This window comes from Cyrtonyx montezumae, unplaced genomic scaffold (assembly GCF_038088225.1).
Source record: "Cyrtonyx montezumae isolate F1298 unplaced genomic scaffold, pur_monq_1.0 scaffold_20, whole genome shotgun sequence".
In the NCBI taxonomy this organism is placed as follows: domain Eukaryota; kingdom Metazoa; phylum Chordata; class Aves; order Galliformes; family Odontophoridae; genus Cyrtonyx; species Cyrtonyx montezumae.
In genome coordinates, this window is record NW_027071937.1 from 7,707,444 (window position 1) to 7,725,962 (window position 18,519).

The window sequence follows — 18,519 nt, forward strand, 5'->3', positions numbered from 1 at the left end:
GCTGGGGGCAAAAGAGGGAAAGAGGCAAGGCTTTGTTCTCCCAGGTGCCAACGCAAGCAAGCGGGTGCCACACGGGACCGTGCTGGTGGCCATGGGCATCATCCCCTCCTGCACAGCCCGTGGACGGCACAGAGCTGCTATTTCGGGCCGCGTAAACAGGATGCATGGTGCACAGCCACCTCCACCGGGTAAACAGGCAGGGAACAGCCGGAGCGCTACGCCTTGGCCTCCTCCTCTTCCTCCCCACGGCACAGCTGCACCCGGGGCCGTGGGTCCGTCCCACGATCCCTCCTGCACAGGGGATCCCGCACTGAGCTTCCGCCTCCTGCCCTGGGAAGGAGCGGCATCACAGCAGCGTTGGGAGGAGCTCCGCACCGTTTCCTCCGTCCCCTTTCGTTCCCTTTGCGGTGCGCAGCAGCCTGGGGACCCACGGCAGTGCCCGGCCCCACTGAGCTTGTCCAGCGGGGTTTTCTGGGCTGGTGGAGCGTAACCCATCTCTGAAGTTTGATGAGTCCTCTGCTGTGGGTGCTGCTGGCACCCTGCTGCTCCATCCCCGCGGCTGCAAAGCGTTCTGGAGCCATGGGGGACGCATGGAGGCTTTCCCCTCGCTCCCCCCCCCCCCTTCCCTCCCCAACCCCCCACTTTGAGCTGAGCTCCACGCCGAGCTGGGTGTGGGCTCACAGGTAGAGCGCGTGTTGCAATCGCCCTCTGAAGCAATGTCAGAGCGGAGGCCGCTGCCAACAGAGCTGGTTTGCCCGGCGCCAGGAGCCGCAGGAGCTGGCACGGAGCCTGCAGCGCTGGGGGGGGGGGGGCACACAGAGGTGCTATTTGGGGATTAAAACCGAGGTGCTGCCCCCCCCACCCTCCCCGGTCTTTACAGCGCTCAACCTTCCTCCAGCCCATCCCATCGCGCGCGAAGGCGGAGTTGGGGGGGGTGGGGGGGGGGGTGTTGGGGGCAGCGGGCGCGGCCGGGAACGGAGCGGAGCGGAGCGGAGGGAGTGTCCGGGGGCGGCTCCGCAGCGCCGCGGCCGCCAGAGCCGGGACCGCACCATGGGGCTCCGCTCCTCCTGAGCCCCGCGCTGCCCCAAAGAGCCCCCCCACCCCACCCCACCCCGCCCCCCCCCCCCGGCCCGGCGCCATGGGCGATGTGCTTTCCTCTCACCTGGACGAGGGCCGCCGGCAGCACATCGCAGGTGAGCGCCCGAAACTCGGGAAGGGGGGGGGGGGACCCCAGAGGTGTGCGAGGGGCACCGCCGCGTGTTGCCACCCGCGCGCCCAAACTTTTCCTCCAACTTTCCGGTTCGTTTCGTATCATTTATTCCTCCTCTTATTTACTGCTCTAATATTTTTCTCCTGCCCCCCCCCCCCCCCTTTCCTCCTCAAGCCATCCCCTCCCCTGCCCTTTGGGGGGTGGGTGTCCGGGTGGGGGGCACTCCCTCCTCCCGTCTGAAAGCCGCAGTTGTGCGTGGTGTTTGTGTTGGCCCCGCTCGGTGGGGAGGACGGGATGCTGGCAGCACGGTTGTAAAGGGGTTTTGCTGGAGTTTGGGATCCCTAAAGATACTTTCTGCATATGGGGGAGGCTCCCCCAGACAAACTTCGTGCTCCCTGCCGCGGACAGGGGGCTCCTCCAGGGGCTTTGGGGTGGCTGGGAGCAGGAGGGTGACAATGGGGTCATTGAGAGACCCTGACGGACGATGCCGGAGCTCGGACAAGCGTGGTTTTGTGTGGAGCTGCCCGCGGGGCCGTGCGTGACCCCCAAAACAGGGTCACCCTCCTACCCCCCCAGCCCTGCCCTCGCCAAGGCTCACTTCCATTACCGCAGCTCAACCTGCGGTCCCTTTGCTCCCAAACCTCTCCCCACCCTGAGCACCCCACGTGCCGTGCCCCACGCAGCAGCGTGACCCGCAGTGTCCCGGTGCGGTGCCAGGGAGCGGCAGGGACGCGGCTCTCACTTGCCGTCCCCACATTTCACTGCGTGATGGCTCTGAAGTGGGGAGCAGAGCCCACCCCTCCTGCCAGGCCCCACGGCCGGCTCGCAGGAATGCTTACGTGGTATGTGGAGCAGCAGGACGCCAGCAGGTTTGCGAGCTTTGAAGCCCAGCCTGCCATGAGCCGTGTGTCTGCGCGTTGCACGGCTTTGGGGCTGCAGGCTTCCTGATGTGCTGTACCCCAAAGCGTGTCCCACTGAAGTGTGTCCCTCTCGCAGTCCCAAGGAGCTCGGCTGCGTGGGGTTCCCACCGGGAAGCTCTCTGCGGGGCCGCACGTGGGGTGTCTGCAAGGCAAGCAGCCCTGGGGTGTTGCACTGTGGGATTCAGCCCACGCGTGGAGGTCTGGGGGCTGCGGGTGACTCGCTGGGGGTCTGTGCACTGTAGCTCTGAGGGTTTGGGGTGGGAGGACACCTACACTGGGACCCCCCCGGGAGAGGCTGGAGCCCGCCTGCTGTCTGCACCATGCACCTTTGGGCTGGGCTGGGCGCTGGGTGGAAGGGCTGCGGGCTGGGAGGGGCGGGCGGGCGGGCAAGGCACGACTTGCTGTCAGGCATGCAAAGCAATTGGCAGGGCAAGCACAGGGCTTTCCTGCTGGCACGGCCTGTTTGCTGCTTGCTGTGCAGGCACCCGGAGCTGGGAGGGGGCAGTGGGGTGCGAGCTCTGTAGCAAGAATGGGGGATCTGGGACCCCGCTGCTTTGCTGTGCTCCTGCAGCCCCATTGTGTTGGGGATGGTGCAGGGTGGGCGCGCAGCATGCAGTGGGGAGCAGGTGAGAGCTGGGATCAGATCTGTCTCCGCTGCTGGGAGTGGGGGTGGGCTGTGGGGGCCCTTCTGTTTTGGGTGCAGCTGTGCAGGGAGCAGCAGTGGCAGAAGGGCTGTGGTTACAGCGGGGTGGGTTTTTTTGGCAGCTCTCGTCTTTCTCTTGGGGACCACAATGCTGGGGGGCTGTGGTGGTGGGAGGGGCTTCCTGCTGCTCCCCGTCATCCCACCCTGAGTCATCCACACTTGTTTGTCAGCATCCTCTGGCTGCCTTCCTCCTCCTCATCCTCCACTCTGTGGGTGGGGACACGCACCCACCTTGCTCACGGGCTGGAGCAGGCATCATCCCCTCTCCTTGTTCCAGCGTGCCCAGCACGGGCACTGTGGCAATGGGGACGTGAGGGTGGGGGGAGCAGGGTGCCAGCAGGAAGAGAGGTCACAGGCAGGACCTGTGTCCCTCCATGTCCCTGGCACCATACAGATCTGGTGGGCTTCTGCAAGAGGTCCTCAGTGCCACAGCAGCTCCGTGGGCTGGCAGGGAGCAGCTGGGTGCCCTGGCTGTGGCTTGCTGAAGCACAACTCGTGGTCCTTTGCAATGGCTTTGGAGCATCTCCAGCCAGCATTGTGCCAGGGGTGCTGAGCAGCCAGCAGCAATGATGGCCCCGGGATGCCCCAGCTCTGCACGTTGGGTGCTGAGCTCCCTGTAGATCCAGGGAGGTCGGGAGGATTCTCATTCTGAAGTGTGTGTCTCCTTTCATCACTCAATAAATAACTTCCCTGGCATGCTGGGGCTGTGCACCAGTGGGGAATAGCTGGTTCTGGCACGCCAGGGCTCACCTGCAGCCGCCGTGTCGGAGCATGGGGTGTGCTTGGAGCCAGCATGTCGGGGCACAGGGGAGCCCAGTGGGTCCCCTCCTGTGTGGGCAGGTGTTGGGAGCCCTGCTGCCCCGAAACAGGAGGGGCTGAGCCTGGATCTCTGCTGAGAGCTCCCCTTGGGCTCTCAGGTAGCCCCTGAGCACTGCATTCAGCCACCCCTGCTCCTGCTGCACTGCCCAAGCGAGCAAAGCACGCAAAGCCCTCTGCCTCCATCCCGTCCCCACATGGCTGCAGAGGTCTCAATGACTCTGCAAAGGGACCCCTTCCCATTCCCATCCCCTGCAGCATCCCAAGACCTGACCAGTTCCCATCGTGGGGGAACCTCGCTGCCTCCCCCGAGCTCTCCTCACACCTGGATGTCCCCGTACTGCCCCATGGGAAGAGCCAACGGGAGGAAAGGCCAGAGCACGGCTGCTAACAGCGAGCAGATTTCCTGCAGAGCTGCTCAAGGACGGAGCAGGAGGAAGGAGTAAAGCTCCACCTTTTCCCCCCTTTGGAAAGGGAGAGGGCGGTGGCACTCAGCGCACGGTGGCAGAGCTCAGTGCCCATCCCTGTGTCCCAAAACGGGGATCTCCCCCAGCTGCTCAGCTGTGCGGGTGCTGCAGTGTGGGGTGTCCCCATCAGGGAACAGGAAGCTCTCCAGCAGCAGGGGCAGGAGCCGAGAACAGGCTCAGGGCTGTTTTGTTCAAATACCTCTTTTTTTTTTTCCCTTTTCCTTTGACGTACATAAAAGTCTTTGTTTGGTCTCCTCCCCCGGTGCTGGATTGGGTTTCCCGCTGGCACTGGGTGCGTGCCAGCTCCAGCTCTTCTCCTTGGGGCTGGGAGAGGTAGGGGGGGTGGGGGCAGGAGGGATCACCTGCTCGTGTACCCCCCCAAGTCCATCCTCCTCTTGCTGTCTGGGAGCACAGGACACTGCGTGGGTGACCGTGGGCTCAGCCAAGGGCGACGGGCACAGCCCCAGAGCTCAGGGAGCTCTCAGCTGTAGGTTCTGCCCAGTGCAGAGCTGGGGTTGGACTCAGTGATCCCAACGCAGCCCCGCAGAGGCCCCAAATGCTGTTTGATATTCAGATGTTGCATTCCTCGCGTGCAGCCCTGGTGCACGCAGTCCCTGGGCAGCAGCAGGAGGCAGGCAGACACCCACCCCAGCAGTTCCCAGGCTGCACGGCCGTGCTTTGCTTGCTGTTTTGCTCTCTCCCCCGTGGATTTCATGAGCTCCTCCTGCTCTCCTCAGGTTTATTTGCTTCGGGCTCAGAGCACCGCCGGGAAACCACACACTGGGAGGGGGCGCAGCCCCATAGGGACTGCACTGTGGTGCCACATCCCTGGGGACACCACGGTGGGGTGGGGTGGGGGGGATACGAGCCCACGTCCCCGTGCTCTGTAACCCATTCAGGTGGCTGTTGGGTGACCACTGACTCTCACGGTGATGGATCTGTGGGCAGAGCCCAAACCAGCTCTTGCCTGAGCCCTGCCGGTTTCTGCCTGGTTTCCCTGCCTTGTCCTTTTTGCCCTTCGAGTTTGGGATGAGGGTGTTAAGGGCTGAGGTCACGGGATGCAGTAGCACTGCTGTGCCACGTCCACCACCTGGGCTGATTTGTCTCTCGTTTAACCCCAACTCCCTGGATGGTTTGAGGGCTGAGGATGCCGTCCTCCCACGGTTATCAGAGCAGGGCTGCTGGGCACAGCCCGTTGATAGAGCGAACAAAGAGCTGCAGCAGGCCCTGCCAGCAGCATCCGCCCTCTGTTTGTTCCCCAGCAGCTCCGGATAAACTTAATCTAAATCCTGATAATGCCATGGGGCAGAGAGGGGCAGCTTGGCCGGGGGGTGGGAGTGGGGGTCAGGCTGGCTGGGGATGCGGGCACAAGGATGGAGCGGGGTGGGGGGGGGTGCTGGGCTGGGGCTGTGTCAGGTCCATGAGCACCAGATTGTGTTTTCTGGATGGAGATTGAGATTGGGATTCCCGAAGCTCTGACCCACAGGCTGGGGATTAGCCGGGCTGGTGCTGGATTATTGCAGCAGGGAGGTGAGGTGCCCTTGTGCTGCTGCTGGCACACCTGGCCCCACACCTCCTGTGCATCCCATCCCCCGTTGTGCCCCCCACCCCCATCATGTTTTGCCCCTTCGCTGAGGGGTCCCCGGACACGCTGCCCACATAGCACTGGGATTTGGGGCATGCACACGTGTCAGGTGGGCTTGGACCAGGGGGGCCGCACCCCCCTCCCAGCACTCTGATCGTTGACCCCCGTGGCCGTGGTGGGGGCATGCAGGCGGTGGCACAGTGCTGGGGCTTTCCTCGGCCCGCTGCTGACTCAGGCACTGTGGGCTCAGCCAACCCAGGGCTGACTCAATGGGCCTTTTTATCCTTTATTTTTTAATGATTATTTCTTTTTTTACCCTGCGCCGCAAGGAAAATTCCTGCCCTTCAATGAGGCTTTGCTTGGGTGCCCCCTGCTCCCCTTTCTTCCTTGTGCAAAGGAAAGCTGGGGGGGGAATGAAGGGGGAGGGGGGGTTGGGATTTCCAGGGCAACCCCCCGATGTGGTTCAGTAGTGGGGCGTGGGGGGAGGAGGGGGAGGATGTGATCCCTGGAGGATGCATCTGGCACGGGGTGCAGGGCTTACGAAACGGGATGTGGGCTGAGGGAGAGGTTGGGGCGGCGTTCCTGCTCGGATGTGTCAGCCCATGTGTGTGGGGGCAACGGCTGCGTCCCTCTGTCCCCTCCGTGTGGGACTGCTGGGGGACCCCACAGATCTCTGGGGCTCAGGCACAGCACACTGCTCCTTCCCATTGCTCCTGGGGGGTGGGAGCTGAGCGGACCTGAGGCACTGCAGGTCCCACGTGTGGCAGAGGGAACGCTGGCTGTGTCCAGCTGGCTGCGGGGCCACGACCTGCCTGCTGGCCCTGTCCTCACCGTGTCCCTGCTGTTGTCCCTCTGTGTCTGCAGGCAGAGCTGACCTCCCCACTGCCAGCCCCGCTGACTCGGCAGCCACGGCTATTTACGGCGTCACTCTCATTTTCACATGATTTCCAAGGGAATGAGGCACACGGGCTCTGACCACGTACTGGTGCCTCGAGCAGTGGGGCTGACAGTGGGGCCCAGCCCTTCCCCTTCCATCCCTTTTGCTTGGGGCTGGGAGCAGGCAGCTCTCTTGGGGTCAGTGGGTGCAGCAGGCCCTGGGATGCAGTGGGTGATGCAGCCCAGATGTGCTAATCCCTGGTCCGTGGCTTTTTTTTTTCCCCTTGGCTTTGTTCTGGGAGGTGCGTGGGGCTTTGAGGTGCTGCACTGCCCTCCAGCTCGCTGCCATCCCAGCACAGAGCTCAGCTCCCACCCCACATCCGTAGGGCTGAGAGCCTCTGTGACCAAACCGTGACCCCTTCTTGAGCCAGGCAGAGCTGCGCACACCCCTGGGAGTGCCAGCTCTGTGGGGCCGCCCCGAGCACTGTGCCCCTGCCCTGGGCTGGCACTGCTCCCGGCACACCACTGCATGACCAGTCCGAGCAGTGGGCAGAGCTGGTTTCACCGAGACGAGCCCTGGCAGGACGCAGGAAGAGCAGAGCTGAACTCCGTGCGTGTACCTGCTGCCATGGGGCACAGCATCACACCCGGCCTCGTGGCACCTTCTGTCACCCAGCTCACCCTTTCTGGGGGGGGGGGGGGTGGGACCCGTGGGCAGAGCAGTGCTGAAGCCTCTGCTGAAAGCCCAGTGGACCCCAATTGGGGCAGGGACCAGCAGATGCCAGCACCCTCCGGGCCCCCCACCTCCCCGCAGTGCACCCCGTGTCTGGGAGATGCAGCGCTGTTGGCAGCTTCACTGAGAACCTTTTGTTTCACTATCTGCAAGTAATTGACTTTTGCTTTCCCATTTGCTTAAGACCTCTTAATTGGCCCCGTTGTTAATCGGAGAAGAATGAGTGACTAAGCCGTCTGGACAGAGCGGGGGACGCTTTTTTTCTTTCTTTCTTATTTTTTTTCCCATGAACTGAAAGGAAATGAAACCTCAAAACGTCCCTCTAAATCTCAGCTGTCAACGTCGCTGCCCGGAGCGACCATTCCACGTGGTGGACGTGGGCATGGGCTGGCTGCACACCAGGCTGGTGCTGCGAGGGTGAGGAATCTCTCTCCTGGTCCGAGCCAGCTCCTCGCTCCTTGCACGTGGAGGTGGTGCACGGTGAATCCTCTCAGCATCCTTCCAAAGCTGCGGAGGAGATGGGGCAGCCTGCAGCTGGCAGCCTCAGCTCTTCCCCCGTGACGCATCCAGGGCAGAGTTGAGCAGAATTCAAACTGGAGGCCCCCGTGTGCTCACGGGACCTCCGGGAAAGGCCGTCCTTTTGCTGGCAACCCGTCCCCAAAACGCCCGCCAATGCTGTGTTGTGGAGGAGGCACAGATGGGGTCTGGAGCTGGGCAGGGTGCTGTGTGGGGCCGGGTACCCGTGGGGCAGGATGCTTGTAGGGTCGGGTGTGTGTGCAGTGCTGTGCCACGCTGGTGCTGAGCAGTGCGGGTGGCACAGGGCTGGCTTTTGGGTGCTGTGCCAGCACCCGCTGACTCAGGCTGTGGGAGTCCCTCCGGCACCTCCAGATTCCATCGTGCTGAAGTCAGGCAGGGACGGGGGGGCTGTGGGGGCAGCCAGGCTTTGTGGGGGGGGGGGGGGGGTGCGGGAGCCTGCTGAGCACCACAGTGGGTGTCCACCCCTTGCAGGGTGGGGGGCAATGTTTGGGTTGTCTTGCCTTCTGCTCTGCCCTGAGTGTCTCCAGCCCTTCCACGTGCCATCCCTGATGATGGCATGGTGGGTGCTGAGCGTGCCCCCCCCCCCAACAATTCCCAGCCTCCTGGAGCCCCTTCCTGTGGGGCTGCACAATGCTCAGGAAGCGCCGTGGTGCCGGAATGGCCTTAATGTCAGGAATTTCCTGCCTGGGAGAGGAATCCGAGGCATTAATGTGAAGGGCCAGAAAAGAAAAAGGAGGCTGCGCTCACCCTGGGCTGGATGGGGAGGACAGAGGGCAGCGGGTTCATGCTGGCTCCGTGCTGAGCCCTGCTCCTCCGGGCACGAGGTTGGACGGGTGTGAAAATGCAAATGTGCCCAAATCTGCGCTGTGAGATGCCAGAGCTGTGCCTGTGGGGCTGCTCCCCGTGGGGCACAGAGGTGCTGGAGGCCCCACAGCGACGTGGCTCTTCGGGGAGCACAAAGGACATCCTAACTCTGCTCTTCTTTTGCAGAGAAGACCGGGAAGGTGCTGGGGGAGTTCTCCCGCTGCTACAGGGAGCAGTATGGGGTAGCACTCTTCAACAGCGTCCGCTATGAGATTGAAGGCAATGGGGGGCCGCAGGCACAGCTGCTGCACCGCAAGGTAAGAGCTCAGATTCGGGATGAAGGCCCAGCTTCATCTTCCTCCCTCTGCACTGAGCAGCCCCAGAAAAATGGAGGCACCATGGGGCTGGGAGAGGAGCCCCGAGGAGAAGGTGGTGGGGGGGGTCTCTGGCCTGCGGGGGTCCCCTGAAGCTTTCTGCTGTGAGCACACCCAGCAGCTCGGGGTGGATGTGGGTCTGGCTGCAGGCACTCCTTTCTGATATGGAGCTTTTGGGAACTGCTCATACCCTATAAATCCCTGGGTGAGGCTGCAGCTGTAGGGCATGGCTGGGTTGTTGTAGGCTGCCTTTCCTCTGCTGCTGGGTACAAGCCATGCTTCAGCAGTAGGAAGGGGATGAAATCGCTCCTGAGAAGCTCTCAGCCTGAAATGCCTCCACTGCCCTACTTTAAGTGCCATCAAGTAGCCAGAAAACATTCCCAAAGTCCCTCGTAGGAAGTTGGCATCACTGCAGCCTTCGGGAGCACAGGAGGGCAGGGTGTGCAGGATGGGCACACACAGCCATGGGTGTTCAGAGAGTCACAGAACCACAGAATATCCCGAGTGGGAAGGAACCATTGGGTCCAACTCAACGGGAGGGGGACACCTTACATGAGGACCGGAGTGGTGGCACTCCCGGTGTGTCCCGACCGGCGCGGGTGTAGCAATGTCCCTGCTTGCCCGGGTGTGTCAAGCAAAATAAAGGTGTGGAGGGACGAGTTCCTGAGCAGGAACAGGGAGCCTAGTGTCCGCAGGGAGGAAATAATCGGGTCATCATTGCTTGGCTGATGCCTTCTTCGGGTGGTGCCTCCTGAAACAAGCCCAGGAATGTCTGAGAAGTGGCAGCAGCGCGGGGGTCAGGGACATGGTGCAGCACTGGGCTACAAGTAGGGCCAAATAAGACCAAGAAGGACCAAATAGAAACAAACAGGGCCAATTAGGACCAAGTAGGGCAAAAAGGATCAAGTAGAATCAAATGGGACCAAACAGGACTAAATAGGACCAAGAAGGACCGAATAGAAACAAACAGGGCCAATTTGGACCAAACAGGACCAAGTAGGACCAAGAAGGACCAAGTCCAACCAAGTAGGACCAAACAGGACCAACTTGGACTGAACAGGACTAAGCAGGAGTAAATAAGACCAAACAGGGCCAAGTAGTGCCAGACAGGACCAAGTCCAACCAAATAGGACCTAACTGGACCAAGCAGGACCAAGCAGAACCAAATGGGACCAAAGAAGAGCAGGCAGGAGATTCCTGCTGCAAGAAATCCCCTCTGCAGAGCAGCATGCATTGGCATCTGGTTTGGTGACAAGCTCTGGGAACAGGACCTGGTGCAGGCACACCTGCACGTGGGAGCGATGCAGGGACAGCCCTTGGGGCAGAGCAGGGCTGCTGCAAAGCTCTCATCTACCCCCATCCCTGAGCATCCTCCTCCTGTGTGTGCCGCCGCCTCCCTGCCCCTCCTTGCAATTTGCCACATTCCTGCATGTCCCAGATGTTTGCTGGTTGAGGCAGGCTCAGGGCTCCAGGGTGCAAGTGAGGTCCTTGCAATGGGCTGAGCCGTGCTGTATGGGCTGCCCCTGAGGGATGCTGATGGGAGCTGGCATCACCTTGGCTCTGTTGGACCTTCGCTGTTCCCATCTCTCTCGTGACCTTTGGGTTGGAGATGTCACCTAGGTGTCCCTTTATTCCTTTGGGAAATGCTTTGATTGAAGGGAAGGGTGGTACTGTAGGGCTGTCAGCCTGCTTGCTGAGCCAGGGTGCTCCCCTAAAGCAAAGCAGGTGCTCCTTGGTGAAGGGGTTCGGTGTCTGGGGAAGGAAACGAGGGGAGAAATGTCCATCATCAGCATCATACTGGGTGCACACTGGTGCCCACAGTGGCTGCTGTGGTGGGTGGGGGATGGAGAGCCAGCTGCTGGCTGCTCACGCTGTCAGGAGTGCTCTCAGCTCTTGTTTATATTCCCGGAGTCATAAAAATTCCTGAGACGCATTCTTGGCTGGCTCATGGATGGTGTCAGCTCCCCCTGCGGGGGCTTGGAGGGGCTGCTCGGCCCCGAGATGTGGGATGGCCTCATCCTGCTCTGTCCCTGCAGCCTGGGGCATTCCAGCATCATCCAGAGCTGGGATATAGGGGATGGCCACCTCTATGGCTCTATGTGTGAGCATCCCCTGCAGCTCTTAGAGCATCACCCAGAGGCACTATTTAGGCATCTGTGTTTGAGGGGCAGTGGGGTGGGTGCTCCCCATCGCCTCCGTCCCCGTATCACAGCACTTCTCCTCCTGGCAGGTCCCGCTGGAGGACCACGTCATCTACTCGGGCAACCTCTTCCAGTACATCGAAGAGAACAAGAAGTGGAGGAACCGCTTCTGCGTGGTCCCACACAACTATGGGCTGGTGCTGTACGAGAACAAACTGGTGAGGATGGCTCCAGCACCACCACCTCCTTGCATGGGGCTGTCACCCGTGGGTGATCCTGCCCATGTCCTCCCTCTGCTCCCCGTCCTCCTCCGGGCTGACTTCCCTGCAAGGATGGACACCCTGTGACCATCGATGATGTTTCCTGGTGGCCCTTGGTGTTTCTGAGCTGCCCTTTGAGCTTTCCTTCCCCATCAGTCCTGATGGAGGAGGACAAACACTCTTTCACCCATCTCCCATGGGTGAAAGAGAGCCCCGCTGGGTTCTCCCCGTGCCGTACTCATGCCCCTCGCCACCATCCCATTCTGACCAGCTCTTTCTGCTCAGGCTTATGAGAGAGAGCTGTCTCCCCGTGTGCTAATCAACAGTGCGGGCTACAAGGTGCTCACCTCGGTGGAGCAGTACCTGGAGCTGGTGAACAGCAGCCTGCCTGGTGAGTGGGGAGGGATGCTCCGGGTCCCCCCCCGCCCCCACCCCACATCCCCATGCTGCCGAGCATCCCGTGCCCATAGGTGGACAGGGGTGGTTTTGCAGTGTGGGGTTACAACCCCATGGTCCTCTCCATCGGGATGCTCTGCCCCTCATAAAGGGGGATGCAGATGGGGACCAGCACACGGACCCCCTGTGCCTGCAGCGTCCCTTGCCCCCATTCCTCTGCCCTTCAGCGCATCCTTCCCCCCGCAGGCATTACCCCCAAATCGGGGAACACCCCCATCCTGAAGTGCCCCACGGATTTCCCCCTCATCCTCTGGCACCCCTACGCCCGGCACTATTACTTCTGCCTGATGACGGGCAAAGAGCAGGAGAAGTGGGGAGCGGTGTTCCAGGACTGCGTGCGGCACTGCAACAACGGTGAGCGGGGGGCACCGGGGGGTGGGGAGAGCACTGCAGGGTTCTGGGAGCCCTGCGTGGGGGTGAGGAGGTGGGAATGAGTTAGGGTGAGGGTGGGGGTCTCCATCCTGTGCCCCTGAGGTGGCAGTGCCCGCCTGCAGCCAGCTGGACGCCGGCGTGGGGAGCCCTAATGACTATTTACCACCCCGAGGCAGAAAATATTCGCTAATTAAAGTCATCCAGACTGCAGGCAGCCACCATCCTGCTCTCCCTCCCTCCTCCCACCCTCTTCGGGGCGAGGGCTGCGTGCGGCCAGGACTGGCCTCCCACGGCCCCGATACTGTGTCAGGAGAACATGATTTTCCTGCTGAGCCGTACCAGGGAACTCCTGGGGCGAGACAGCATCCCGGGGAGGAGGTGCTGGCCCTGCTGCAAAGCTAAGAGCAGTGCTGCCTGCTCTGCTGTGCACCTTTCCCTCCTGGGGTCTGCACGTAGCCCCATTTTTAGGGGGCAGAGTAATGGAGTGATGATCTGTGCAGTGCACTTGGTGCTCGCCTCCTCCTGTGCAGTGGCACAGAGATGGGCACAGCCCCAGGAGCAGATCTGCTCGGGTGGATTTCTCCATTTGTGCCGGCTGTTTTTCTCTGTGAGACGTTCCTTCCCTTCCCAGCTCCAGATTTCTGCCCGCTGCTGTCCTCACTGTGTTTCAGATACTGTTTCAAATCCAATGAAAGATCTTTTGTTGCTGTTGAGCAACTTTTTTTTTTTCCCTTTTTTTTTTTCCTCTCAAATTAGAGGCTCTGCGTCTGCCTCCAGCTGGAAATAGTGTGGGAATTTTCACCTCCCTTTACAAGTCCCTGGTTTTGAAACACCAGCTGTTCCCTAAGGCCTGGGGACGAGCGATGGGACCCCTCACACAGTGTGTCACCCCCTGCCCTATGGGCCTATGGGACCTCTGCCCACTCTGCACTGGGCACAGCATCATTCCCTGGTACCTGGCACCTCACTGCATGGCACTGTCACCAGGGGAGCATCGCCAAGAGAGCTGGGAAGCAGCAGCCAGACCCCTGGGAGGGGCTGGGGGTGACATCCATGCCTCCCCTTGTGCAGTGGCCCCGTGCTGCAGTGAATCACAGCGATGACGTCCCAGGGGCAGCAGAACTGGCTGGAGCACGCTGTGCCTCCTCGTGACTCATCCCCACTTTCCTCTTCCTCCCAGTCTGTGTGCTGTGTCCTCAGAGCCCCCCTTCCTCCAGCCCCTCCCAGGCAGCTCAGGGCCCTGAGCACCGTGGGGGCTTGCAGAGCCCTTAGGACTGACTCTGTGCATCGCTGGGGTACACTGAGCCCCCAGTCCCCCTGTGCCACTGGGGCTCACCAAACTGCTGGGCTCAGCATGCACCGTCAGTGCTCACTGTGTCCCTGGGTCCTTCTGAGCTGTTCTGGGTGCTCTCCTGCCCTCCTCTTTTCCTCCTGGACACTGTCCTGCCCTGAGTCCCTCTCAGGGGGATCTGTGTTTGGGACAGTGTTAGGGACAGGGTCCCCCGTGGGCACTGTGCAATGGCTCTGCAGACACGGAGAACCACAGTGATGTGCCCACCCCTTGCCCCATCCTCACGCTTACTCATTGCTCCCCCCCCACCAGGGATCTCAGAGGACTCCAAAGTGGAGGCCCCAGCCTTCACCGACGCTGTCCGCATGTACCGCCAGTCCAAGGAGCAGTACGGCACCTGGGACATGCTGTGCGGCAACCAGACCCAGGTGAGGGCTGCCCCCGGGGGCTGTGTGGGGCACGGCTTGGGCCGGGCAGTGCCCCCCACCTCCTCCTCCTTTTGCAGGTCCTGAGCAACCTGGTGATGGAGGAGCTGCTGCCGGAGCTGCGCAGTGCCATCGGCCCGAGGCTGAAGGGCAAAGCGCAGGAGCGCCAGCGAGCCTGGATCCAGGTGGGGGTGGTGGAAGTGTGGGCATGGGTGCTGACTTTGGGGCATGTCCCATCCCACGGGGAGCCCCGTGGCTTCCTGTTGGTGTCAGTGAGGGCCTCGTCCCCGCTGCTCCACATGCAGCCAGCCCACGTTTTGCTTCTGGGAGTGAGGGAAGCCGAGTGGAGGAAGCCCGGCCCACCAACGCAGCCCATCCAGCTATATTTAGCGAGCCATTTTTAGGGCAGCGCAGGCTAAATCCAGCCCCAGCCCTTGCCAAAAAGACAGAGCCCTCTTCAGAACCGCCTGTTGCACGCCGCCGAGCTCGTAATGCTCAGCCTAAAAATGCACAAATCTGGCTTTTTTATTTTTTCTTTCCAGTAGCTGCGGTCTCCACAGCGCAGCCCAGAGTTAGTGCTGCAAAACTTGGAAGGGCGAGGGAGGGAGGGGAGGGGCTGCTCTGCCTCCTGCTGGCCCCAAAATCAACACATCAGGCTGCAGTGTGGGCTCCAGCAGTCTCACAGAGCTCGTGAATCCTGCCTGTATCCCAAGTGTGGGGATATCCCGCGGGCTTGTGACCGTCAGGGGCCTCCTGTCACCCCCCTCTCCCTCCCCAGATCTCAGATGCCATCTATAGGATGGTCTACGAGCAGACCAAGGCACAGTACGATGCCATGGTGGCCAAGTGCGAGCTGGAGCGTCCCCAGATGGAGAGCAGCATCCGGACTGACATGGACCAGATCATCACCTCCAAGGAGCACCTGGCCAGCAAGATCCGAGGTAGAGCCCCATGGGGAGAGGGCACAGATGGGGGACGAGTTGGGCAGTGAGCCCAAAGCAAGGCAATGGGACAGGAGTGGGTTCAATGCAGGCTGAGGGCCACCTTCAAGAGCCCTTCCCATGGGTCTGAGAGACTTCTGGAAGGGTTGGAGGAAAGGAGCATCCTCTCTCCCAGGCTGGGGTTAGGCGGAGCTGGAAGGGCAGAGCAGCCTTGCCATGCTCCCCGCTGCTCTCCGCCCAGCCTTCGTCCTCCCCAAAGCGGAGATCTGTGTCCGCAACCACATCCAGCCCTACATCTCCTCCATCCTGGAGGCCCTGATGACCCCCACGAGCCAGGGCTTCGCCGAGGTGCGGGAGGTCTTCTTCAAGGAGGTGACAGACATGAACATGAACGTCGTCAACGAGGGCGGCCTGGAGAAGCTGGTGGAGGTGAGCTCTGAGCTGGGCTGGGGGTGGCATGGCCAATTGCATCTCCGTACCCAGCAGGGACAGAGCTGGGGAACCACAGGCTGGGACGACACCTGGGGATGGAGCCCATGTGGAGGTGTGGGCTGTGGGGTGGCACGTCCCAGCCCTGCTGAGCTCAGCTCTGTCCCCAGTACATGGAGAAGCTGTCCCACCTGGCCTTCCACCCGGTGAAGATGCAGTCGTGCTATGAGAAGATGGAGCAGCTGAAGCTGGAGGGGCTCCAGCAGCGCTTTGATGTCTCCAGCACATCTGTCTTCAAGCAGAGGGCCCAGATCCACATGCGTCAGGTAGGATGGGCACTCCCTGCCTCCATCCCCGTGCCTCCCCAAGGCGGGGCTGCTGGAGCGTGGGGTGCAGCCCAGCCCCTTTGGTGCCCTGCTGCCACTGACCTCCTGGCTCTTGTCACAGCAAATGGACGACGCCTTGTACACCTTCGAGACGCTGCTCCACCAGGAGCTGGGGAAGGTGCAGGGCAAGGATGAGCTCTGCAAGTCGATCCAGCGCATCCTCGAGAGGGTGCTCAAGGTGAGGGCATGCATGGAGCCATGGGAAAGCCACTCAGGCTTCAGAGTGGCCCAAACCCTTCTGCAGAAGGTGGTGACTGAAGATGTGAGAGACAGGGGGACCCATTCAGCCCCATGCAAATGGTCTGGGAACCCCAATGCATGGGCTGTGCCTGTGCCACCCTGCAGCCTTCCTGGGCGCTGACCCACAGCCACTCTCACCCCACAGAAATACGACTACGACAGCAGCACCGTGAGGAAGAAGTTCTTCAGGGAGGCCCTGCTGCAGATCACCATCCCCTTCCTGCTGAAGAAGCTGGCGCCCACCTGCAAGGCGGTAAGCTGATGGGAGGACCCCTCTGTGGAGGTTCAGCATCCCCGGGGATGGGGAGCTCCTGCATCACACCCCAACCCCTTCCCTCTGGCAGGAGCTAGCCAAGTTCCAGGAGCTCATCTTTGAGGACTTTGCCAGCTTCATCCTGGTGGAGAACACGTATGAGGAGGTCGTGCTGCAGTCTGTGATGAAGGACATAATGCAAGGTAGGGAGCTTTGGGGTTTCCAGCTGCCTGGGTGGGGAGACCCCCTCATGTATGCAGGGGGTTAGCAGCGCAGGAAGCATCTACGGGGTCCAAGTGGGTGCTGGGATCCACAGAAGGAAGAGTGACCCCATGCAGAATGCTGGGGCTTGTAGGAGGGGTGATCCCATGCAAGGATCTGAGGTCCATGGGTGACCCCGTGCAAGGTGCTGTGTGAGGAAGGTTGGCCCCATGCAGGGTGCTGGGGTCTGTAGGTGACCCCACGCCAGGTGCACGGGGCCGCTGCCACCCCATCTGATCTCTCTCTCGGTGCCACCAGCTGTGAAGGAGGCAGCCGTGCAGCGGAAGCACAACCTGTACCGTGACAGCATGGTGATGCACAACAGCGATCCCAACCTGCACCTGCTGGGCGAGGGCAGCCCCATCGACTGGGGCGAGGAGCACGGCGGGCAGCCCGAGGCTGAGCCGGCCCCCGACAGGCGCCGCAGGGCCAAGCAGGTGGTGTCGGTGATCCAGGACGACGAGGGGGCCCTGCCCTACGAGATGGGTGCAGAGATGCTGATGTCCCCCAGCTCTCCAGAGCCTCCAGAGCCCAGGGTGCCTCCAGGGTCCCCGGATGGGGTGGCAGAGATCCGGGAAGCATTGGCCAAGGAGGGCATCGAGGAGCCCACAGAGGAGCGGCTGATGAACGGTACCCACAGCACGCGGGACAGCGGTGCCACCAAGGAGGTGGTGGTGGCAGAGGGGGCTGCACCAGCTGATGTCCCCTCAAAGGGTCCGGCTGGTGACGGGGATGGGGTGCGGCGTGCAGCGCCGGCACCGCCTGCACCCAGAGCTGAGAGCACAGCGGGGGATGAAGTGCAGCGTGCCATGCCTGCATCACCCACAGCTGGAGGCAAGGTCCTGTCCCAGGATGGGCTGCACCCACCTGTATCTGGAGCTGAGGTCGCATCTGGAGATGAGATCCCGTCAGGAGATAAGGTGCATCGTGCCACAGCACCATCCCCCGCACCCAGAGCTGATGCCCCACCCAGCGATAGGGTACACCACGGTGTGCCAGCATCGCCTGCACCCAGAGCTGAGGTCCCACCTGGAGATGATAAGATGCATCGTGCCACACCAGCATCCCCTGCACCCAGAGCTGAGGTCCCACCTGGAGATGATAAGATACATCGTGCCACACCAGCATCCCCTGCACCCAGAGCTGAGGTCCCGTTGCCACCTGCCGGGACTTGCCACCAGCGTAGTGACAAGGAGACGGGTGAGGAGGTGGCCCTCCCAGCAGAGTGCAGCCTGCCACAGCCCACAGGCACAACGGAGAGCATTGAGGGGATGCAGACTGAGTTCTAGCCCCGTTCCAGCTCTGGACTGGCCCTGGTGACACTGGGGATGGGGACTGGGACCAGAAAGGGGATGGGGAACACCTAACTGGGAGGAGCCCTGCGTGGTCCTGCTAGGTGAGGCTGGGGGGACCCTGGCTTGGCACAGGGCACCCGTTGCACTCTGCTCTGTCCTTCTGCCTTATTTCCTTCTTTTCTACTGGAGAGATGCTTTACCCACCCAGGGCTGCCGGATGCTCCCACTGCTGTCCCCATGCCCACAGCCGTGGGGCGCTCCTGGGCATCTTCTGCTACCACCAAGAGGAGGTGGAAAACATGTCCGCGAGGGCTGGGGGTGCACAGTGCTGCGTGGCCTTTGGTCCTGGGGGGTGCACCCCACTTGGCTGAGCACTGGCGAGCACCCCCTGCCCGCACACCACCTGGGGAGGTTTGGTTACCCCTCCACATTACAGGGTCGGGCACCAGCTGTGGGTGGGGATGCACTAAAAGCACTGGAGAGGTGGTTGGGGCTGGGGCTTGTGCACATCCACGTGTGTGCACACCTGCAGCTTGCACACCTGCAGCCTCCTGCAGCTCGCCTCCACCCCGCTGTAGGTTGTTTCTGCCGCTGCAGGGGGTGCCCAGCCTGAACCACTGGGGGAGCCCCCCCACCCAAAGTGCCTTGCTTTGGGAACTTCAAACCTGTCTCTTCCAAGATATTTTATTAAGAACATTATACAAATGTTTTAAAAATATATATATGCTTATAATAATAAAAGAG

At 61.6% G+C, this 18,519-nt stretch overlaps 1 protein-coding gene across 2 annotated transcripts; it reads left to right on the forward strand.

The window, feature by feature from the left end:
* The first annotated feature begins 1,116 nt into the window (after positions 1-1,116).
* Positions 1,117-18,510, forward strand: NIBAN2 (niban apoptosis regulator 2). 2 transcript variants are annotated; one of them, XM_065737623.1, is made up of 15 exons: positions 1,117-1,193; positions 8,838-8,968; positions 11,256-11,384; positions 11,712-11,817; positions 12,069-12,236; positions 13,858-13,973; positions 14,051-14,155; positions 14,749-14,911; positions 15,153-15,340; positions 15,511-15,666; positions 15,788-15,904; positions 16,112-16,219; positions 16,311-16,422; positions 16,739-17,400; positions 17,524-18,510. In XM_065737623.1, exons 1-15 carry the CDS (start codon positions 1,139-1,141, stop codon positions 17,767-17,769), a joined length of 2,562 nt encoding a protein of 853 aa, XP_065593695.1. In that variant the 5' UTR covers positions 1,117-1,138; the 3' UTR covers positions 17,770-18,510. The 2 variants fall into 2 exon arrangements, with proteins under 2 accessions (XP_065593695.1, XP_065593694.1); XM_065737622.1 differs by having other exon boundaries at positions 16,739-18,509.
* Positions 18,511-18,519: the final 9 nt, after the last annotated feature.

Coding starts and splice junctions, on each gene's coding strand:
- NIBAN2 (XM_065737622.1), top strand. CDS start 1,139: ATGGGCGATGTGCTTTCCTCTCACCTGGACGAGGGCCGCCGGCAGCAC. Junction 14,156..14,748: donor GCCAGCGAGCCTGGATCCAG/GTGGGGGTGGTG, acceptor CTCCCTCCCCAG/ATCTCAGATGCCATCTATAG. Junction 15,667..15,787: donor CCCAGATCCACATGCGTCAG/GTAGGATGGGCA, acceptor CTCTTGTCACAG/CAAATGGACGACGCCTTGTA.